Below are 24107 nucleotides of genomic sequence, written 5' to 3'. Positions count from 1 at the left end.
TGCATGCCAAATTTGCTGTTATACAGTGCTGCTTATGAAAGCATCATTTCCTGTATTTAAGGTTTTGAACCTTTCTCCTGAAGGAGCACACAGGAATTTCCAAGGAGAAGGATTTGCAGGTCTTTAGTGAGAGCTGTCATCTCCCTGACAAAGTCTCACAAATAAGCACCATAGGTGACTGTGGGAGCTGAGCCTTCCCCCCCACCCCAGGAGCGGTTACATTGCAGAGTAGGGAGAACTTGGGCACAGATCCTTGTGCACCAAAGTTATCCTTGGCCTGGTTTTCCCACTGGGCTCTATATCCAAAGAAATAAGTTGCAGGGTAAATGCCATAACGAGTGGGAGACGCTCTTCAGCTGGCGCTATGTGCAAAGTCAAGTGTTGGTCTAAAAACTGGTGACTGCCAGCCTACACAAGTAACTCCAGTAAACCAGGTGGTCTGCGGGGACCTGCTGTGCCCCGGGACTTTCTGCCAGAGGTCACTAATCCATCAGACCTGTTGCTCTGTTTCAAAAACTTCACAGGTCACTTGGAATGAATAGAAGCAAGCTGTAAAAATGTCAAGTGGCCTCTCTACTTGGAAATCCATTTCCTCTTTATTTCACCCAACTATATCCATCAGTAAACAATCAATCTCCCTCTCATTCCTCCTCAAATGCCTGAAAAGAGCTATAATTATCTCCTCCTCTTCTAAAACATACATATTAAAGCAATGAATGCCTCTTCAGTCAGAGTCCTTGAACCCTGTTATCTTTCTCTCAGCATCTATTTTATATGGATTTATCGTTAACAGCTGCAGCTATGGGGGAATCTGTAACATTTCTGGTCACATTATATTACCAAACTATCATCCGGAGGCACTTCACACACTTAACTAACAGTGAGACTGGAGAGCACCTTGGAGCCAAATGATTCAAGAACTTTGTGCTTTTTGTTCAAGGACTGTCCGAGATCTCAGCTTTGTTGTAATTATTCCTTTGCATTCAACATTTCAAGCAAATCAAAGTGTATATATACTCCCATGAAATCCACAGACATTTCAGTTCCCCAATTGGATAAATTGAAATTTTGAGAATTGGGTCTATCATGCAAATATTCAGTTACCACATGGGAGTGTGTTCCTCTGCAAACGTGGATTTTTCAGTCACAATTACAGTAAAAAAGGTATTTCTATCACAGTGATTTTCAAGCCTTCACAAGTTTCTGCCATTGTAGATAGAGGTTGTAACAGGTACACTGAAGACACAAGACCTTTCCATACGCTCCCCATAGAAATTCTTAGGCTCATGATTGTCCTAATTGTTTAGGAGAAGCCCTTGCTCAGATTGGGCAGCCCAAGATACAGCAGCATGCCCACAGACTAGCTTTGCTTGAAAGGTGTTGGGAAGGCAGATTGCCTGCAGAAACTCGGTGCCAAGCAGCACCCCTGCCATCTGCCATCTGGCAGGACTGGCATCAGGTCTTCAACAGGCCTGTAAAGCACCAGGAAGCAGGGAGATCCTCGCCCCATGGAAGTCCACGGCAAAGCTCTTTGGAGATAGATTTCCCTCCTAGAGGGTCGACTGGTAGCGGTTGCTGGGTTTTTTTAAGTGGGGCTTGTTTGTTTCTTGGGTTGTTTTGTTTGGGGTTTTTTGGCAGCATAAGAGTAAACCAATTCTTCTAAGTATTGGGGTCCTGTCCTTGCAATGACTCCCTGTGCCCACAGGGCTACGCAAGGGACAGCCATTGCCCAGCTAGGAAAGTAACACAGCTCCTGTGTGCTCTGGGTCGGGGCCAGCTGGTGGGCTAGTGCTGCGAAGGAGGTGCCAGCACAGCCCCACCACCCAGCCCCACCCCTCAGCACATATGGGGGAAGAGTAAGCAGCAAAAAATGCCTATTGTTTCAGAAAGGAAGTGACCCCTTTTCTCTTAAATGCTGGGAAATCAAGACCTCATCACTGGTGAGAGAAAAAAAATCCCCTCTTCGCAGTGAAAGGGAAATACCACCTGAGCTGTACTGCCAGGGGTGTTAGAGAATGTGTCACAGTGAGAGGACTAAAGGGAGACGTTTTGTACAGGAAGGAAGGAAAATGAGGGAATGCAAGGACTGAATAGGAGAGGCAGCCTTTGATTTCTAGGTCATGAGTTTGACTCCAGCTCACTGGTCACTGCTGCCTAATGATTCTTCAAAAGCTGATGAGCATCTCTCAGTCTGTTACTTGGAGGCCACAGCCCCATCACAGAACCTGTCCTGCATGGCAGAGGATTTAATCCTTGGCACAGCTGGAGCTAGAAAGGAGTTACTAGGCAGGCTGTGCAGGTCCTTTACGGGATGCTGAAGAACCTTTTCTGGGGCTTCACACGTGTATCTCGCTCCTGTGCTCAGGGCTAAGCAGACTGGTAGGAATGATGGGGTTTGACTTTGGTCTTCCTTTGCAGGGCAGCTGTGCCAAATCTCTGCTACTCCAGCAACCCAAGTCATTGGCGATGCCCTTTGTTTCTGGTACTTTGTTCTTGTGGCACACTACAGTTGGAAAGTTCTGGTCTTCTGGATTTAAATCTAGAAGGAGTTTAATGTCTTGTGGTAGATATGAGTGGGGAGCAGTCTCTGGACTGCTCACTTTGTGCCTCTCCCTGTACAACTCAGACTGCAACTCTGCCAGCACCACCAACCATGGATGGGTTCACTATGCACATGAACCTTGCAGCAGCTCTGGGGACAAGCAGAGGGTTGTGATGGCTCTAATGCTGCTATCATTTGTAACACAACAGCAGATGGAGACAAGCAAAGGTTTGGCTCCAGTTGTGCCAGTCATTGTGCACATCTTTAACAGAGACTCTTCCCATGCCAAGCAGCCTACAAATGAGGATGAACATTTTGAGAAGATGGGTGGACACAGACCAGAAGGGAGGAGAGCAGCACAGGGCAGCGCTGTATTGTATAGCTCTGTACTGCCACTAGCAGCACTCATCTCACTGCCAGCCTGGCCACTTCCCACCACCAGTACAGATGCATCAGAAGATCACGTGCTATGACACTTGAGTCAGTGCATCAGAGGCCAAAGAGCCCTCTCAGGGACGCAGCAGAGCTTAACAGGGCTGGCACTGAAGGAATTGCCAGTGAATCGTGGCTGTGAGCCACATGCATAGATGCAAAAAAGAAAAAATTGGACCTGGATTTCAATGCTTTGGAGCATAGGGATTTGAATAAAGACTTTGGCTTAGTTTACTAGAAAGGTGGGAGCTTTTGCAGGAATTGGGCCTGGGCAGGACTGGGAGTTTTGCCTGGGCAGTTGTTGGAGTGCATCTCTTGCATGCAACTTACTTGGGATAAAGAAACTTCTTGAAAGCAATTTCACGTTTAGATATCCACCCTCCTCCCTCAGGTCAGAAATCTCTATATTAATGCACTAGGCTGTGCCCTGGCAGCTGCTAGTTATTGTGTAACAGGAAAAATACACTCGGACTTAAAACTTAAAGGAAAGCAAAGCCTTGGGACAGCAGCTGATGGGAGTGTATTCAGCTTTGAAGGATTTAAGTTTCTCTGCTAGGCTGCTGGCGACAGAGAAGCATCCTAGAAAGCAATTTGGAAATGAAGCAAAGCAAAGCAAAGTTCTAGAGACTTAGCTGGGACACATCAATTCCTTTCACTCCCTACTAATTACTTTCAGATATTAGCTAGTTCACTGTTACCACCTCCCCATTAAATGGGAAGCAGTCTTATTCCCCAACTGTTCAGACACGGGAAGTCCAGCAACTTGCCCAAGGTTACACCATCAGTTACAGGGTTATATTACAACCCAGGGAACACTGTTTATCTCTAGTGTGATTATAGAGCCATATAACCATTTGAGAGGGCTACTAGGCAAGTAGCACAAGTTAACCTAAGACAATGTTTGGCCTAGGCATGCATTGCCAGAGATGCTGCAGGAAGCCATACTGATTCCTAAGCGTGCACACACAACTCCATTCCCCCCCCTGCTGCCATACCAGTGTCCCAGCCAGCTGTCTGAAAGTAGCATCTTTCGGTACCTTACCCCCCAGCCCAGAAGGGGTGTGGAAAACCAATCCAGGGGAAAGGAAACAAAAACCAACAACAGCAATCTTGGCTGATTTCCCAGGAGCAGCAGTGTCAAACCTGGCTGGCCTCCAGCACAAGTAAATACATCTTACCAACCTTAATGCCGCCGTTAAGCTCTCTGAAGTTCTTCACACCTCCTTTCAGAAGCCTCCACGCAGTGTTGTAACCATACCCTTGCAGCATACTCCCTCCAGTACCAGGCAGGAGTCCATCTTCCCTGCTTTGCTCTGGGCCCCTGGTATTGTTATACAAAGCACTTACAGGCCAACTCCTCAGCCAGAATTAGCTGACACAACTCTGTTAGGGGCCCTGGTAATGAGCTAATTTATAGCAGCTGAGGGTCTGGCTCACTTTTTTTATTTTGTGATTGCACAGATGAGCTTTAATTGCACCATTCTGGTGTTTGTTGGCAATGTGCTTGAAAGAGCTGAGCATTTTTGTATGCCTCTTTCAAGATCTGTAGCAGAAACAATCTGCTTGTTGGAAGCCCTATAGTTTAGTTTCCATAACCCAGTTAACAGGGAGGAAGAAGAGACTATTCCCTCAGTGAGGTGCAGCAAGAAAAACTTGAGTTTCAGGTCAGTGCCTCAATCATGGGAGATCTCTCCGCTGTAGCATAGGTGACCTCATTGACCATGGGAAAGTATCATTGAATGAATGAGAATGAGGTGCCTAAGTGTGTTGCAAAATCCTGCCATCCTTTGCATCCAGTCTGAACTTATGGTAGTAGGGGTGATAACGTTTTGCATCATCGCAAGGGGCTGGGAGGATAAATCAGAAATGTTCAAACACTGTGGTACTAGGACCTGCCAGTGCCGAGACCAATGGTTTGCAACCTAGAAGAGATAAACAAGAAATTGTTGTGAAACCATTCGATGTGGCTAGTGACCACAGGATGGGGAGAGCAAAGGACCATGTTGTCCACAGCACAGACCTTTCTCAGCACTGGAGCTGTTGGCATCGAGGGGACCCTCACGCAGGGGGTCAGAGATTTCATCTCCTTCTTTATTTTTTTCTACCCCAGCCAAACTTTCTGGTACACATTGTAGCTTTTGTAGCCATAAAAAATATGAATTAAAGCATATGACATCTCCTTCTGTAGGCAGCAAGACCTTATTTTAATATGCTGCTTCCTGATTTCAGACAAAGAAATATTTGTGTAGGCCACAGTGAAACTGGTTAAGCAAGAAAAAAAGGGACAGATTGAAAGACAGTGAGAGAATCTCCAATCAAAGCATGGCGTGATTAATAAGTGATGGCAATCAGAGTCTGTGGGAAGGGACTACCATTGCATATGGTAATTCCTGGTCAGAGTGACAGCTGTATGATTTGTTCTTAAAAAGAAAGTGCGGCAATGCAACTCCTCTCCTCCTGACTCTCAGTGGTTTTGTTGTGCCATCTGGGATGGTGATGCCATCAGAATTTTTCATGCAGATACAATGCTTTGTCTCTCACTGCCGAGAAGTGTTTGTAGCTGAGCAGGTAGGTCCTCTTCACTCCAAATCAAGAACAACTCAGCTCCACCTCCTCCTTCCAAGGCTTGGCACTGAGCTTGCTCTTATAGGTGGTGTTTTGATGTGCGTGAAGCTGCAAAAACCAGTCTCCCTATTCCTTGTCCACAGTTCAGGGTCCATCATGCTCATCCCAAAAGTGGAAGGGTTGTTACCCAGCCCAGCACAGACAGCTCCTGCTGAGCTTTCCTGTGGCATTTCTGTGGGCAATGTCTTTCTCTTGTCCCCCACCACAGCAATGTACTTGGGTTGCATTGCTGACGGTCTGGCACTGACTGTCCCAAATGTGGCTCTTTACAGTGGAGAAACGGCTGTGAATCCTCCCAAGGGAGGCAGTTGCAATTCTGTATATGATAAACAAGATCTTCTATAAGGGGCTATAAGCACTATGTACCGAAATGCCATAAAAAGCCCATCAGATGGGATAATTTATCACTGTCAGCCCTTTTGAAAATCCAGTGTAAAATATTAAACCTATGGCTGCCTATGGACAGCAAAGGGCATATTTCAGTGCTATCCCAAGAAATCCTCAAGATCAAATAGAAGGAATTTAAATAAAATAGAAAATGATTCATGTAATAGCTAGCTTGGCCTCAATGAGTAAAAGTCTCCCTTGTCTGTGGACATTGTGGAAAGCAAGCTGGAGGAGGGAAGGCTGGAAAACAGGTTATTTCTGAAACGGGGAGTTTTCTGGGTTACTCTGAAGGAGGGCTGCACAGTAGAGCTCTCCCCACTCTACCGCTAGCGAGGGGTCCCAGCCTTCTCTGCTTACCTAGGAATAGTTACGTTACCAGGAGCGAGTTTGTGAGGCAGCTGCTGGTTTGATGTCAGGTGAAAAGGAAGGAAGTAAGAAAGAGAGGGGAATGAAAGGAAATGAAGTAGGAAGTAAGATATCCTGAAAAGTGTGTGCATTGTAGCCCTCTGAGGTGCTCTGGGTCAGGCACTAATAAGGGAAAAGATACCAGAGAAACTAGAGTTTTGTACTGCAGCAATTCCTGGTCCCAAATCCATGAACAGATAGATTTGGAGCTGAGATTTGCAGTTTGCTAAAGGATGGATGCAGAGCTTTCACACTGGCTCTCATCCCAGTGTGAATCAGAAGTCTGCACTGTGAAATATTAGATTCAGAAACACAGTAAGAAAACCTGGGGGCAGATCTACAACTTCTGTAGATCAGCCTTTCATCCAGAGACTGTTCTACCACGTTACTGTGTGAAATAATTGTGAAAACAAGTCTCCTTTGTCCATGTGCAAAAAGCTCATGAACACAGCTGCCTCCATGTCCTTTCTTTTCACAAAGAAGGTAAGGGTTCATTTAAAGAAATGACTTCATAGCTAAAACCATACAGGGAGTGAAAGAGATCTACAGTGCCTCGTTTGCTTTTCCTATCAGTACTTGCTTTTCGTCACCTGTATGTGTGCAGAGAATACCAAACAGTTTGCAAATTGCTTTTTGCAACCCCAAATTGACTTAAGTCCGCAGAAAGACAGATTTCATTTTACCCTTTTTCTGCTGGTTCAGAATACATTGAATCAGAGGAAATACTTTTGTCTTAATTTAATGTCTAGCATGCTGAAAGAACATGCACTTCTCTGCTGTATACAGGTAATCGCTAAAATGTTATCTGGCTACATGTGGTGTTTTCTACCTATCTACTAAATCAGGACTCTGTGTGCATTTATGACTCCCCCCGAAGGACTCCAGGTCTATGAAACACAACACCTCTGTTGTAGCAAAGCCTACAAGAAAGCTTCACATAGCTCAAGAAAAATAAATTAGGGCTGCCCCCCTCTACCACCTTACTATAGACAGTTTTACATTTCACATCCCTCAGGGGATGCATGATACAGAGTTTTGTAGCCTGTTGTGACCTTCATGTTCTCTTTTAAGCAGGTAAGAAGAGCCCACCTGCTGAGGACAAAGTCGTGCTAACACATATGAAGATACTGAGCAATGAAGGAATTCAAAACCCAGGTTTAATCCCAGAGGCTCCAGCTGACACAGCCTGCACAGAAGAGTCCCATCTCCCTGGGACCAGCCTCCCACTGAACTGCCAGGGAAACCCAAATGCAGTGGCTGCACCAGCAGATCCAGACTATGCAGATGGCCCGACAAGCACAGACTATGTAGCCACACTGCCTGACCTCAGCGCCTTCGAGTCCAAGTGCCGACTTCACAGATTCTCCAAATTTGAATCTGAGGACTCAGGGGTTGAATTGCCAAGCGGGGCTAATTCTCCATCAACGCCAACGGGTTCAGAGAAGAGCTTTGTGCTTCACAGCAGAGACTCATTTTGTGACTCAGGCGTGCTTAGCACCTCTTCTTCTCCAGAAATTGACCATCTGATAATGAGAACATGTAAAGAGCGTGCCAGAAAAGTCAGCCACCAAGATCCAGAGAGCGAAAAGCAAGCTGAGTACTGCAGCCAGGAGGCAGATGCTGTGCAGGGTCCTACAGCTTCCCTTGAAGACTTCAGTGTCCCTCAGGAAGAAAGTCCTGATGAACATTTTGACCAGAACGAAAGGCAATCTCTGGAAAAGGAACCTACCCCAGAGACGGACCTTCCCAGGGAAAGCACTCTTCCCACCCCAGGTCCCATAGAAGAGCCAAAGACAATTGCCGACAATTTCCCAGAGAACTTTGGCAGCATGCAAGACCTTCAGATCCATGGACATCAGCTGAAGAAGTACCCCACAAGTGACAGTCTGGATGAATACATGGATGAATGCTGTAGACTGAGTGAGGTAAGAAACACCTAAACTGAATCTTAGAGCTGTCCAAATACCTCAGTCAGTGTTTGAGTCCTATTGTTTGTCACGAACTAGGACACATCTGAGTGAGTTAGAAAATCTCCCCTGAAAATCATGGTAATTGATTTTTAAGAGCTCTTTTCATAGCAGTGAAATTCTGAAGTAATTCACATATATCCGGTCTGGGTAAGGGTGACTAATGGCTCATGGAGATCTGATGCTTCAAAAAGCCCTAGATTAGAGGATGGACTTGATTCTGGTCTTAAAATGTGAAGTTAGTGAAGTTAGTCATCATCGTCTGATACATGGGATGGGGATCAGAACATAGTGTCTTTTTCAAGGTCAGGTTATTCCTGTTCCTGGGAACAGCTGGGCTGCTGCTGGGGCACTGAAATTTGGAAACAACTTGTCTAAGGGGTAGTTCATTCCTGTTGAGGCCTGTCCTGCCCTCTTGAGCCAGCTCTCTCTATGAGTGAGTAGGGAGCTAACGCACAAATTCAAATCTTTCCTGGGCTGGAGATGAAGATCCCATTTGAACTCACCAGCACAGCTGTGATAGACCAAACTGCAAAGACATAATTTCAGCAGCTTGTCCCACTCCAGACTCCCTCTTTTCCCCTTTGTGCCTTTCCACTGTGCCACTGACAGGAGAATAAAAAGCCCTTCTGTGCACCTTCTCCCATAGCGGATGCTGGCAAGCACTCACCCCAGTGCTTTGCCTGAAGCCCCATGCTGATGACACGCAGACAGATCACTGCCTTGCCTGCCCGCTGTGGTGGCTTCCATGAACCAGCAAAGGAAAGATCTAACCGGGGAGCTGATTCTTGACAGAGAGACAGACCAAAGAGCCCTATGAGCAAAGGGAAAGGAGAAGGGCAGATTAGGTGAAGACGGTCACACAGACACACCAAAAACATCAAACGGTGCATAACAGGGATTTCTTCTCGGTGTGTTCATTGTGGTAATAGTGATGAACTGGAATGGGAGATGGGTGGGAGGAAGCCAAGTGAGAAGTGCTGTGTGCTGTGCATATAGTTTCACCATGACCTCTCTGCCTGGGCCCTGAACCACCAGGCAATGGCCTTCCTCTCCAGCATGCCAAATCCTTCCGAGCAGTGAGGAAGGTCAGAGATGGCCCATCTCTCTTAACATTGCATATCAAGGCACTGCAAGCAACACACAATCCAGCTGAGCAGCCTCTTCGTCCCCAGAGCTGTCTCACACACGGCAGAAGACAGATGTCTATTTTGCACAGTTCCTAAACAGTGACCTGGCCTTTTGATGGAGTTCAAAAAAGGACTGAAGCAGGAGAGTTTGACCACAAGGAGACTTTATAAAAAGTTACCTAAATTCTCTGTCACAGGGTTTGCAGCCAGCTTGGTCTTGTCTGACAGCTCTGGCTGCCCATGAAATTCCTTTAAAACCTTTGTGAAATGGAGCCTGTTTCCCAAAGCAGAGCATTTAAATAAACAAGAGAATAAATTAGAAAGAAGCTGAAGAGGAAATGAAGCTCTTGGTGGCTTATCTCCCCTCCTTTTTAATATCCTCACTGGCTGAGTGCTAAAGCTCTGTGCCCCAGAGCACTTTTCTTTGTTTGTTTTTCGAGCTGTATAAATACAGCTGTGACCTAGATGCTGGGGAAGTTTGCCCCTCTTCACAGAGCACCTCCAGGCTGCTGTATCTCAAGAGCAGCACTCTTCACACTGCTGGGATGCCAGGTAGCACCCAAGCTGACTGAGGCAAGAAATGCCCGCGGCTGCTTGTGCAGCCCTGCGGCTGCTGCTGTGCTGTGTGCCTCGGAGCACAGGGCAGTGCAGCTCCTGCAGCTGCAGAGCCTTCTGCCCTCGCCAAACCTGCAGAAGGTTGACCTGTCCTCCTGTCATGCAAGAGGCAGGACAGAGTGAGACCCACTCAGAAACAATGTCCAGCTGATCATCTGCCCATAGAGCTGACCGATGCATCTTGGTTCACCCCAGCTGAGGCTCTGCTCCAGGCTTACTCTGTGGTTTTCACATTTGCCTGTAACCTGTCCAAAATACAACATGGTACTTAGGAACCAGTCTCTTATCTGGCCTGATGTTGTCTCAGGGACTCAGATACTCCTGGAAAGGCAATCAATGTTGTCTGAAAGATAGCAGGCCAGTACAGGGTATTCCCACTCTGCTTGGCAAAGAAGATGGCAAACCAAATTGTTCCATTGAATCAATTCCTGCTGCATTAAGTTCATGTTGATATAAGCCAGTATACGTACTCTTGTATCTCTATTTAATGCCGTGTGAGAGCATTGTTTAATTATAGGTGACAGCAACTTCCTCAGTTCTTTTGCTGGTTTTGGGAATATAACTTTCAAGTAAGAGGAGAGCAGTTGAGATTCCCCAGCCCAGATGGCTGTGGCATTGCCAACGGCACTGTGCTTGCCAGCACACCAGAGCCCAGCAAGGATTCATTCGCTGGATGAGGATGTGCCTTGATGTCCTCCCGGCCTCCCTCACTGCTGAGGCCACTTCCAAGAGAACAGGAAGGAAAATGCTGAAAAAGAGAGACTGGAAATGACCAAATGTTTTGACCGTTTGGATTCATTTGGTGAATGGCTTTGGCTGAAAATATACATCAAATCATTTCAGTCTGGCATTTCTTAAACAAAGCTTTCTGATCTTTTGTTTTGAACTGTCGTTGTTTTGAAATTTGCCTACGTTTAGAAAGATGAAAGAAAGTGGGAGCTGTCAAACAACAAGTGAACGAACTTTGAAGCCTAAATAAAAGCATTTCCTTTTAAGACAGATTAAATGTTTGGGGTCAGTTTGAAGATACATAGCTTTTGATGCTTTTGCTTTGCAAACACTTCCTCACAGTCCATAAAGTTTACATTTACAGTCAGCCCATACCCCTAGAAAAGGAGAGACGGTGGGAACATTGTCATCATTAAATGAAAAAACCCCATAATTCACACAGTGCTAATTATCCTGGGGCAAAGCAGTCAAAATATTTCTCTGCAGAGAGTGGTATGATTCAAGGGGAGAATAGGGCAACCTGTGATGGTCAGCCCCATAGCCTGTGCGTGCTGCTCGGAGGAAACCAGAAGCTATCAGCAAGCACAGCCCCTCCTGGAGAGCAGGGTGGAGCCGTCAGAAATATACAGCACGATCCCTCTCTTTCCTGTTATTCACAAGCCTTTTGGTGCTGTCAGCTGCCAGTGACAAATGCTTCCCGCTCAGCCTGCGGCGTCACTAATCAGTTGCTCCAAGCCCATGGTGGGAGGTTTGTAATTACGTTCCTTGGCGGTCGGTGCAGTGACCGTACTGCCTCTGTACTGGCCATGCTAATGCAGTGGGAGTGGGCAGTGAGGGATTTATGGGAGGATGGAGCATGGTATAACTCAAAACTATCCACAAGTGAAGAGCATTGCCTGAAGCGCAGAAACCTAAGTCACTGCAAGAAACATCAGCGAACTCGTCCGAATGAAGAAGAGCTTCGCCCACAAGCTCGTCCTGCCCATCAGCTTTGGCTCCTGCTGCCAGGTCCAGCCCAGGACAGTTTTCCATTGAGCCCAATTGAAGAAAAGCCCATCGCACACATCAAAGTAACAGATAATAGCTGAAATGAGGCAGGATAAAGTGCTGATTAGATGATCAGAAATGCAGATTTTGACTATACCTCAATTAGACAAGAGGCTTGAAAACAACTGTCTTTCTTGCAGCTCTCACTGAACTTCAAACCTTTGTAGTGCTCAGATGCTGCGGTGAGCACGATGTTACACATACACAGAGACAGAGGGACAGGCTCCCACCTCTGCAGCTCTGGTGGCTTCAGAAGAAAAATGTGATTTTTATACCAGTCACAATATTGACTGGAGGGCTCTAGATAAGCCAAAGTTCCCAGTGCAGATGCTTATCCTGTATTTTGTCTGCTTGATCCCCTGCATCTTCACCTTCAAAAAAGTAGGTGAGATGTTTTTCCTTCTTCATAGGTTTCATCAACTCAAAAATGGGCACATGGCTTTTGTTCCAATACTATTTGACAATCTCCTTATGGGGAATGGGAAAAACTTCAGTCCCGTTAGGTGAATGTTTTGGGAAGCTTCAACGGGGAGGACAGAGACTGGAAGAGACTCATCCTGGAAAATGTCTTCAGTTTTCCTATGGTTCCTCACCCTCCACTGCTAGCATAAAACTCTCTCACAGGTGCTGAGAGGAAAATATTTAGACCAGAATGTGACAGAGCAGGTTCTACACTGCACTTGGCATGACCAGAAGATACCGAGGGCTGTTTAGGTATTATCAGACTACGGAAAAGAAAGTGCTGGAAGGGTCCCTAGAAAGGCCCTCTCTGAGCAATCGTTTTAGGGGCAGCCAGCTAAATTACACAAATTTTCTGTATTGAACGCCTGCCATATCTGAGCAATCCTGATGCTAATGGGTCTTGTGGCAGGGCAAGCAAGGTGAAGCATCCCCCTTAAAAGCTTTTACCCTTGCATGCTGACCACAGAGGCGGCTGGCCCTGCAGGGATGGGCAGGCACTGCAGGCTCTGCCTGATTTGCCTTTTGCTCATTTGCGCTTACTGGGATCACTTCAATAAAATGCAAATTAATTTCCTATTAAATAGCCCAAACTGCCTGCCCTGAGCAGCTTCTGAAGGATGGCTGTGAAACAGGGGCCTCCAGCATATTGAGTCCAGCCTTCAGTCTGGTCCTCTACAGGGGTAAATCCACCTTGCCCCAAGATGTGGAGCAACTGCTCTACACCATTTCCCTCTCTCATTTTCTGGGGACCTGTATTTATTCTCAGGAGTTGGAAGTTCTCTCTAACTTCTGCTAAAAGCCAGATTTTCTCCATGCCTGCCCAAAAAACACCTTTGCTTTCAAGTGCCTTCAGCTCCAGGCACAGGGCACTGGAAATCAGGGCCATCTTCTCTTCTCCTCCCCTGCCCTTTTTGCCTTATAAACCTAGTGAACACGAAGCAGGACCTTACAGTCTTAAGCACTGGACAAATATGGAACAAAGAGAGGCTCCCTGCCTGAAAGAGGTGACAGTCAAATGCTTCATGCTCTCTCCCCAATCCTGAGGTTACAGCCAAATGTTTTGCTTTATCTGCTTTTCCAAGAGCTCCTCTGTCCCTTGTAGTCTTCCCTTGTGTTTCTACAGCTATAAAAGGGGTTGGATTTGGCTCACTGCCTCCATAGGGCAATATAGACATACCATCAGTCACTGCAGCAGCGAACTGGCAGAAAAGGGGAGCTGTTACATGTGCAAAAAGATGGTACAGAGTGGCAGAAAGCCTACATTTTCAAGGAGAGTGAGGAACTTTTGACTACCTATTTTGGGACAGCTTAAAAAAACTCAGATTTTCAGAAGCTAATACTCATGTACTTTCTGAAAATCATGCTTCTGAAGCTGGGCACCCCAAAATCCCTAGCTGCTTTCAGATACGTGAATTATAGTGCATTTGATTCAAGCTTTTCTCAGCAGGCACCACATAGGCTTTGGTCTCCCTGTGGGTCCTGGGGCTGCATTCCTTCCCACTGCACAGACACGCTAAGGACTCAGTTTTATGGCTGAGTAACCTTTGTCTTGCCACCACTTCTGCAGGCTCTGCCCAAAAGGAGAATAAAAATCATGAATGTGAATGACTGGTTGGCTTCGAGTCATTACAGTTTTTCATATGATTTCATGTGACCTCTGTCCCAACCTCAGACACAAAAGCATCTGGACATAATAATACCTGTTTATAAATAACATTGTATCATCATTTGTTTAAAAAGAAGTAAATTCTAATGTTGATTATTTTTGAACACACCATGAGCTTTCTGACATAATGAAAAGACAGGAAGAGTCCCAAGGCTGGCATTTCCCCAAAAATGTAGATTGTTGTGGGAAAGGAGACAGAGTAAGCTTCCTGCTTTTGTAGAGGGAAATTATTTTTTGAAGTAAGATAAACTTAGAGCACTGCTTTTGTAAAGATCGAGGCTTATTTTACTTACTGATATCACATGCACATCAGCAGGCAGCGCCAAGGTGGAAGTGAGCCTCTGCATGTATTTGTTAGCAGCACGTTCGGCAGAGTCCGCTTGCGGCACAGGAGAGGACACTTGCCGTGCATGGGGAAGTCCTGGGGCCAGAAACAGTGAGGTGCAGAGCGGGAGCCTGGGAAGCACCGTTGCCTTTCCTCTGCCACAGGATTACTGTCTGTCTCCGGCATTGCCCTTGGCTGAGCAGCAGTGAGACTCTGCAGGTCCTGGGTGTGGAGAGATCAGTGGTACAGAATATCCTGCCATAGCCAGACAGCAAGCTTGATCCTGCAGACTTTCTTCAGGCATCTCTTAATGACTGAGAAAGTAGCAGCAGGGATGTAAGCTGGGATCCGCTAAAGACCAGTGGAAAGATGTTCTTTCACTTTGGCAGCTTGGTTCAGGCACATGTCCCTTTCACTGATCCACCAGTGAGGAGGGTCTGAGTTCAGCTGTGCTATAATGGTTGCAGATTGCCAAAGGCAGACAAAATGTACCCCCAAGCTGATCGCAAAGCAGCAAATCACTGCAACCTGCAGATATGTGCCTTTAGGTAGAAGCCAAGCTCAGCCTCAGTACCTATAAGTGTGACTTGCACTGAGGACTATGGGCTAAGTGAGCCATACTAACCCCAACCATCTATACCATGCAGTAGAACTATTTTTGTTTGTAAGGGTCCTGTGGCCAGTAAAAGACAAAAATTAGCCTAGGAAATGGAACTAGAAACAGGCTGTCATGAGGTTTTCCTCCGCATCAGCCTGTGATCAGTCAGAAGAGTCCCCCTGATGGAGCATCTTGCTGACTAATCCAGAAAAGAGCTGTCAGCAAGCAATGCTGTAGCTCAGATCTGGATATAACCAAAGCCTCTTGCAAGATGAAGCCTGAGTATCTTTACCACGGCCCACACAACTGTAAGGAGCATGCTGGGCTCCCAACTGCTAGTAAGGATTGCTCTGCTGTTACTCCACGGTCCAAGATGCATTGTCATTGCAGGTGAACCAAGGTAACAGCAAAGCCCTGGGGTCTGGTCTGGGATACCTGGAACACATTTGCCAACTGATTGAGAAGATTGGGCAGCTGCAGGAGCACAACCTGCGTCTCCAAAAGCAAGTGTGCAGCTTGCAGAAAGAGCAGAAGATGAGCCAGATAAAAGAGGTAAGCAGACACCACAGTATCTTCCATTAAATGATATACTCAAGGCCCAGACGGAAAGTTCCAAGTCTGTGTGAGGGAAGATGCTAATTTACTTGACCCCACACTCACCTGGGGTGGGTGCTCTGGTCTTCAGGGAGCCCTCGCCCACCACAGTGGGCTCAGCTTCCCTTAGAGTGGGCTTGGGTTTCTCTTCTTATTCAACTTTTTTTCCCAGATGTGCTTGCTTCTATTGAGTTAAAAAGCATCCCTCTCACCTCATGAGGTGGCCAGCTCGAAGTCAGTAACTTTTACTTCTCTAGAGTTGAAAACTTACCAAGAACACATCCTCCCCTGTCAATGCTATCAAAACAAAACATTTCCATGGACCTCCTTAGCAATTGTGTTTTGAATTAAAAGCTCTTTCTTTTCATTCTGGTTTCAAACTGTCAAAATCCCAGAATTTCCCACAAAACAGACACAATGGAAAAGAGCAGCAGTGGTACTGCTAACCCAACTCCATGCTCTCTTTCCATTCTTGAGCTTTTGAGCTGCCAAATGAAGAATCTCTGACATAAACCATCTCAGTGTTCCCATTTGTCTTTTTTTATCAGCCAGAGCTAGCTGGGGAATTTGACTGAAATTTGCAAATCATTTCAGCATCCTCCTAAACAGCATTTTTTAGCCCCTGCATATTTTGTTCAGCTCCACCCCATCTCTGCTTCTCAGTTCTTTTTCTTTGGCCATCACACCAGGTTTCCAGCTTTTTTTCTCCCCTCCCTTTCTATTTATCTTATCACTCCCCAAAGGAATAGAAGGGGTTTGTCACACTCAGCTATTTCTTCCCAGCCATGCTGTGGCGAGTCTTTTATTCTCCCAACAGCATCATTCCTCCCCCAGTGCTGTTTTCCCACCTGCTGGGACTGGATCTGCAGTAGGTGACTGACTCCTCCTCAGAGGCAAAGCCAAGTTGTGAGTCAGGTTGCAGAACAGAGTAGCCCGTCATTTCCATGTACCCATCTCTCACGCTCAGAGGAATGCAGCCTCCTACATAGAGCCTGGGAATTGTTAACACATTTCCTGAAGCTTTACAACTGTGAGTCATTGCTTAAAGTAACTCTTCCAAGCTGCAAATTCAGGGTCAAATCCTCATCTGGTTTATGTGCCCCCTCCTCCCCAGCTCCCACTGAAATAAAAGGCACCGTGCTTTCATTTAAATATTTGAAACTTTGATCTTTTTGGTATTTTCCAAGATCTCTCAGCAGTGCCTTCTCAGCCGTATTTGTCCCATACCGTTCAGGGGGAAACTGAACCCCCGGATGTAACATTCAGCACTTGCAACGTGCTCTACAAAACTGGGTGCTCTCTCTTGGGTATCTCTGTGGTGCCTGCATCTCCTATATCTGAGCAGCTCTCTGTGCTTTTCCTCTTCAGAGTCGCAGCTCCTCTGTGTAGAAGAGGAACGCTACTTCCCCCATTTGCCATGAGACATGGAGGCTTCTGACCACATCGCATTTTGGAGGGTGTCCTACAGCTACTTCCGAAACCACTTTCACTCTCCATGCAGACTATCAGCATGGAAAGGTTTCCATGCCCCAGACACGGCTAGGGAAGACACAAGCCCCAGAGCAGAGATGGGTTAGTGTGGTATTAAGAGCTGGTCATGAGGATTGTAGATAGCCAGTGCTCCCAATGCTGTTCTTGAGAGCTGTACAGTCATCACCACAGAGACTGATGACATTTTGATCCTGGGACACAAAGGGAACACCGTTACTCCACATCCTTTGCTTTACAAGGAAATCTTTAATGCCGTGGGCCAAAAGCAACATCTTTCATCAGATTTTCAAAGCACCTCCCAAAGGTATAGGTAATGCAAAGTGCCATGCTGCTGTGGCAACATAACCAGATGAGATGTTACATTAAAACTGTCAATTGCTTGGGGGTCCTCCACAGGCGCTAAACTGGTGTTGGCCTGCCCTGGTTCCAACGCCAATAAACAGTTTGGTTTCCTTTCCACTTCAGCTGGATAAAGCTCTCCTTGCTCCCTGCCCTACTAAACTCTTATGCAACATGGTTGTGCAAGGTGGAAAATCTCCCTTTCCCACCACACCAGCTACAGCAGAAGTACACTAGCTGAAGTACCACAAGCAGTGAATCTGACTGGTAACATGCAAGCAAACTATGGCATCCCATCAATAAAAATACAAGATACTGGTGTCTGTGCACATTCCAAAACAAATAACATTATCTCAAAATGCGAGTCGCTGTTATAATAGATCTGTTTATTTACACAAATGCCTTAGCTGAGCAGCTCTGTGCTTAGAAACTTTTATTCAGTTCCTTTGGGGAAACAAACCCAAAAGATGCTGAGTATCAGGCAATTTAAGTTAAACACCAATAAACCCATGAAAAATCAATATTACCAACTCCAGGCTGCTCAGCCTTTTAGAGAATTAAATAATTTGTCTGGGTTCTGATGGGTTTCAGGACAAGGCTGGGAATCCCTGGGCTGGAATGATTGCAATTTGTCTGTACCATTGCACCACTCTCTTACCTTGGGCCGTTGCAGCCTGAGAGTCTGCATACTTTCTTTTTGTCTGGTGTAGGAGTACCTTCTGCAGCATTGCTCCTGTGGAGCTGCCAGTGTCTTCCTCAACTCGTACCAAGACATGAAGATGCTTTTTGCCGGGAGGAGCAGACCTCACAGCCTCTTGGTTCAGACTGGAAACCCTTCTGATCTTTCCATCATCCCAGAAATAGGAGCAAACACTGAAAAGCTGAGCAGGTGCAATGGTGAGTTCAAATACCTCTAACCTGCCCTCCTGCTTGCCACCAGTTGATGAAATAAGCTGACCAGCAACTTCCTTTTCCCTAGGAAAGACAGATGGGAACAGAGCAAGTTGTTAGTGGAACTAATCCTTAGCTGGAAAGCTAAGAGATGCATTTTAAAAATGCTTTGTCTACACCTAGGATTTTAACACTTGCTGCTTCACATGTGTGAAGCAGGACTTTTTGCTCTGCAGCTGTGGCTACAAAGATTATGACAAATCATTATAAAATGGGTCTCTCTTTTGGAAACTTAGCATGCCTGAATGGGTCCATTAGTGGAGCCTCTCCATGTGGCTTTAAAATCCTCCCAGACAAGGTAGGACTTGATCTAAGATGGAAAGCCTTATGCCTGTTGTTAGTCTCCTACCCTCTCAAGCAGGCACAGAACACATTCCTGGAGGATGACTTATTCTATAGACCAAGTGGAAATAAGCCCCAGCTGCAAAGCTTGGATCCAGTGACCAACTTTTCCAGAAAGCTGAGAAAGACTGGGCTCAGCCTACTGATGATAAAGCCAGCTGAAAAGTCTGGATCCAATGTTAGATGTGAACCAGCCCACTAAGCGAGGCTGATTGATTAGTTTATTTCAAACCTTGGACTTCAGCCTGCCTCTAATACCTGGTGAAATGCAGAACATCAACATGCCTCCTAGCAGGATTGAGTCAGAGTGTAAATGGCCTTTGGGATCTCCAGTGCTGAGGCTCCAAAATGCTCTTTCCTGGCAGTTTCAGAGCAGGCCTGGAAGGAAAATAAGACCATGAGGAAGCCATTAGAAAGTCCTGCCATGGTCAGACACTTTATTGGAGCATTTACCTTCTTTCCACTGCAGTGTAGCATGAAGACACATGGGGTCTCATCCCATCATTAAGTCCTTAGGGTTCTCATCCCATCTGGAGTCACAGCTTGCTGGCAGCACTGCCCAGAGGCCGTCCTAGCAGGACACTGCTGAGAAATGTGAGCAAGTCCTTGCATTTCATTGCAGGAAGTGAGAGATACCCGGAATCAGGAAACAGCCAGCCGATGGCGGGGCTCAGGAAGTCGTCAAACAATAGGAACAACAAGGAGAATGAGTTCAGAGAAGCTGGTAGTATGGCTGAGGGACAGGCTTTTCCGTCAAAGGACCCTGCAGTAAGAAAGGTGAGTGATAAGCTTGGAGCCAGATTCCGAGTGGGACCTGTGGGAGAAGGAGGGAGAAGTTCTGCTCAGGCAGATCAGAGTGGGGTGGTGGGAGAACAAGCCAACCCAGTCTGCTCCTGAACGGGGCTGGGGCAGTGAGGGCCAGGGCGGTCTGTGCCTCTCTGCTCCCAGCCTTAAATAAAGACAATGGCTGTGTCTTTATGCCAAGAAAGGCACAAACAGAGCACTGGTGCAGGGGTGAGGAGCACTGCAGACAGCAGCATGGGCTTTAGCCCTTGCTAACTCCAGATAACTCAACACGTGAACTCTGTCGTAGGTATCTTCACTACCGTTGCTAGTAAGATTAAACCAAGCACACATTCATTACCACATATAAAAATTTTAGTGGGTCAATCCTTACCCGGCAACACTTATTACCAGACTGGCAACACATCAGTGTAATTAGCTCCAGTCCCCAGAGCGTGTTTCAGGGAAGCCATGTCACTAAAGTCCAAGGGAGCCTGGATCACTGAAGTCCAAGGAAGCCGGGATGAATGCTTTTATGCTTTTCCTCTCCCTTTCTTTCCCATTGTTTGTGGCTGCCTCAGCACTTTCAGGTTCCGGTGGGGATCAGAAGTGCTGAAATGCCAGGGCAGAGGCTCTAATCAGAGTATTCCCAGCCTGACAGGAAAGAGGAAGGAATAGGTCTCTCATGGGAAGGACCTTGTCATGAAATTTCCACCCCAAAGTTGCTAATAGGTTGCAAACACTTCAATGAACTTCAGAAAATAAATCAAGGCTGAATCCTGAAAGGTGCTCCATGCTCTGGCTTGTGTCCAGCCAACTTCTGGAGTATGAGCATTATTTTAAGCACAGGGGAAGCCCTGATGGCTTCACAGGACTGCAGAATCAAGATCCACGTTCTTTAAACTGAATCCTCATGCTCTTGTTACACCACACCTTAGTATTGCCACTTCATACTGCATTTTGTACCCTGAGCATGAAATACCCCATTTACTTCTACATTGCAGGTACTGTATGAGAATCCTGCTACACTAGTTCCCAGGCTACTGGGTGCTATACACATGAACTGGCAGTCTAAATAAAAAAGACAGGCGAGAGGTGGAGGAGGAAAGAAGGGATTATCACACACGTGAGGGACTGAATCGTAAAGAGATAAAGGACTTTACCAGGGCTATGGGTGGACTCCAGGGCAGAGCTGAGAACAGTCTGTTCCCAGCACTGTGAGATGGTCTTGCTGTCTTGTTATTTATCAATGTATTTGCCTTTTGTTTTTAGGGTCTGGACGTCAAGAACAGCTCGGTACGTACTGCCTTTGCAGAATATTTAACTTGTACCTGCATTACCATGGACCGAGCCCCTGTAGTGCACAACATTATACATGAACAAAAGAGGCTTGCTGACCCCCGATGTTTACTATCAAAGTAATGGCCACACATGTATTATGACTTACTGCATGTGGTGCGTTGTTCTCCCACCCCCATTGCAGGCAACAGCGAGCTAGCCTTCAGAAACAGGCAACTGCTCAGTCTTTCTGTCATATTAGCAGTGCTTGCTTTTCTGGGACAAGACCAGCACAATGAGGGACTAACTGCTGAGGCCTCCAAAACCCTTCCACAGCATACATTAATCCTAGTAGTAAACACAAAGGTTTGATATTTCCATGAGTAAACAGTCTCACTTATAGGCAATTAACTCAATAGCACAGAAATCGGTGTTGCCGTTTTCAGCTGAGCCCATGACCTCATCTCAAGTTTTGAACTGAAAACTTAGCAGAGCCCCAAGAAGAATTACCGCAATAGGCTCTGCCTGGGCTGGTGTGTGCGGCTGGGCAGCCGCCAGGTTGTGCTCCCAAGGTGGCCACAGCTCATGGAGCAATGGCTCTGCTGGTGGCACAGTGGGAAGGCACCTCGGAACAATGCCCTGAACGTGACAATGGTTTGAGAACTAAACTGAAACGGGAATCGTTTCTCCCCATTGCACTAGTCCTGGGGCATGATCTTTTTTCTTCTGTTCCCAAGGTTTTCCAGCCATTACTTTAGGAAATTTAAAACAATGTAGCAACAAAACATGAAATTTTTTGATGCGTGGCTCCCTTTCAGTTCATGAGTCCAGATGAGCTCAGCCCAGAGAGAACAAACATTAGGGAGGGCCTCATGAGACTCCCTGACCTCCTGATAATCTCTATTAGCATTTCAAATGTAAGTGCCCAATAGCCGTGGCTTGCGGACGTGACAGGGAAACAAAGACTTGATCTCTTCTAATTCATGGTCCACAAAAGTCACCACCTTGAAAAGAGCTGATACCAATGCACCTGGCCCAACAGAAAGGAGAAGGGAGTCGAGCTGCTTTTTTCGGTTGTTTTTGTTGTAAGGGCCCCCCTGGGTGCATGTGAGTAGGTAGGAAACCAAACCTATCTTTCCCTTTAGTACAGTGTAACAATAAGGTAAAACGTGCCTTTAGGCAGCTACTCAGCAGTCACCAGTGAAGTGCCCTCCCTCTCTGAAACCTTAAGTCAGAAAGAACAGCAGGGTTCTAGACACGGAAATGTTACCAAACAAAATACAAAAAGGATGGTATTGCTGACAGCTGATCCATCCTGTCTCATTGTGTCCTATACAGGTACAGGCTGGCCACTGGGCATCACTGCAGGGTGTTAAAAATTCTTTTGTGGGACCTGACTCTTACCTGTCCAAAATAAAGAAGCTCCCCTCTTCCTACCACCCTGGAGTACCCCAAAGTATGATATGTTGGCCGGATGAGGTCTGCCAGCAACTAGTCTCTGGTCCTTCAAGCTGTGGTTTCTTTTTGCTCCCTAGGGTGAGAGCCATGCTTGGGGGAGAATGAGAGATCTTATGAGGAAGACACGGCTGAGAAACCAGAACAAGCTGGGGCTGTCCTCTGCTGCTCTGAAGAGGTCCTGCCCACAGTTGTACAGGTAAGGCAGAGCTGTGAGAGATTTTCACTTAGTATTGGGAGGAGGCGGTGGGAGATTTACCTCTGGTTGTTGCTGGCCAGAGAAGACCCCTCCTTACCTTCTCTCCATTGCATATGGTGGTCCTGGCCAGCACAGCCGTTTGCTTCCTTAGTGCCCAAGTGCTCTAAGATCCCAACTGGATAATGTTACCTGTGTGAGAATAATGGAAACATTAGGGTCCCTAAAAGAAGATGCTTAACCCCAACAGGGCAAGGGGATGTTGGCAATTAGCCAGAGCCATTCTGTAGCCTAATTATTTGTCTTTCTGCTCCCTCCTAAGCATTACAGTGGAGGTCGATGCTCTCCCTCTATCCACCTTCACACCTTTCATCCAGTGGAACAGTAACCCATATTGCATCTGATGTGTGATGGGATGGGACAGTCAGGATCAGCGGCAAGGTTTCCTGTCAGAGGAAGGGGAGATGAAGTTTACTGAGCGTGTGCTCATGGGTGGGACCTGCTTGTTGCTGTAGATGAGCATTTGAGTCAAGCATGACATCTCATTTCTATTAAGAGATCCATGCGGGTCCCTTGGGCAAGTTTGTCTACCAGGCTAGTTACAGCCTGGCCTCTGAGCTATACTGTGTGGTGTGTGTCTATCTGAGGCGACGACTGTGCTGCCAGCTACCCCTTGCACAGATATTCCCTGTGCGCTTGCCAAGTCCTCCCAGCTGGTTTGGTGAATTTGGGGTGTCTGTGTATATAATCAGATAACAGGAAGAGCCTGGGTATCCTACTCACCAAAGCAGGAGCATTACACTGTGCACCACTCTGTGTTTTTTCAGCTGAGGTCTCAGTAACCTTGAGCGGAACAGCTCAAATGTGCTTAAGCCTTCCTCAGGTTTTAGGGGGGGTGATGGTGGGGAAACCGCAGTTGTTTAAGCACTCAGGAATGTCCCATTGTTCCCCTTAGACAGCCTGTACCTACCTTACAAAATGCATAAGGGAACTGGGAATCTTGTAATTACAGCTGGAAAAAACCCCTCTGTAGTTCATGCAGTGATTTTTCCAGCTGGGAAAAGCTTGGTTGGGGCCCAAGCACATGTAACAGGCAAGCTTCCTCCTATTGTTTGGGAAACTGAAAGAAACACAAAGCAGAAAGAGATCAAACAGTTCCATCTAAAATAGATGGTGAACCAGCTGGGGAAAAAATACAAACTCGTGTGAACCTTCCCGCTAAACCTGAATAGAACCAGGACTTTATCTGGGCTTCAGAAAAGTCCTGTCTCTGTAAGCTCCTGCTTGGCCCTTTCTCTGCAGCGCTGAGGACACTGCCAGCGCTCGCTGCATGCGAATTGCAGGCTAGGTCCTCAGCTGGCTAAATCGATGTACTTCCAAGGAAGGCCCAGCCCGATAACTCCTAACAGAAATAGCTTTTGCTACTTTCACATGTATACTGGGCAACCACTACTGTCATGGAAATGCTGTACAACAAGATGCCAAATGGATGATTTTTTACCCGGCTGTAACTGGGCAGCCTCAGAGATCTTGTATGCCAATTTTTCCAGGCTGCTTTCTGTAGCTGATGAATGGCCATCTCTTTTCTTTCACTAACTTTCTTCTCCCATATATCTATATAAAACTCTTGCCTCTGCTCATGCCCCTTATCTCCCTCCATTTCCTCTTCTCCTGCTTCCTAGCTCTTATTCCCCAGCCCTATCTGTATTTGCTCTTGCTCTTTTTACCCCCCACGCTACAATAGCAAT

General features: G+C 46.6%; 1 protein-coding gene across 3 annotated transcripts in view; it reads left to right on the top strand.

The window, feature by feature from the left end:
- LOC309589289 (uncharacterized protein) overlaps positions 1 to 24107 on the top strand; it is a 31142-nt gene that overhangs the window by 2842 nt on the left and 4193 nt on the right. For 2 of the 3 annotated variants that reach the window (XM_082309273.1, XM_082309275.1), the window contains exons 2-7: positions 7466 to 8316; positions 15321 to 15482; positions 18065 to 18251; positions 19270 to 19424; positions 20703 to 20726; positions 22244 to 22362. In XM_082309273.1, coding sequence (XP_082165399.1) covers positions 7466 to 8316; positions 15321 to 15482; positions 18065 to 18251; positions 19270 to 19424; positions 20703 to 20726; positions 22244 to 22362 — 1498 coding nt within the window. Of the gene's footprint in view, positions 1 to 7462; positions 8317 to 15320; positions 15483 to 18064; positions 18252 to 19269; positions 19425 to 20702; positions 20727 to 22243; positions 22363 to 24107 lie in introns of all 3 variants that reach the window. The other variant, XM_082309274.1, reaches the window with a different exon arrangement.

The sequence above is a fragment of the Platalea leucorodia genome (genome assembly GCF_965183815.1).
Source record: "Platalea leucorodia genome assembly, chromosome: 4".
In the NCBI taxonomy this organism is placed as follows: domain Eukaryota; kingdom Metazoa; phylum Chordata; class Aves; order Pelecaniformes; family Threskiornithidae; genus Platalea; species Platalea leucorodia.
Note: the sequence above shows the minus strand (reverse complement) of the source record. Positions and strands in the feature narration are given on the sequence as shown.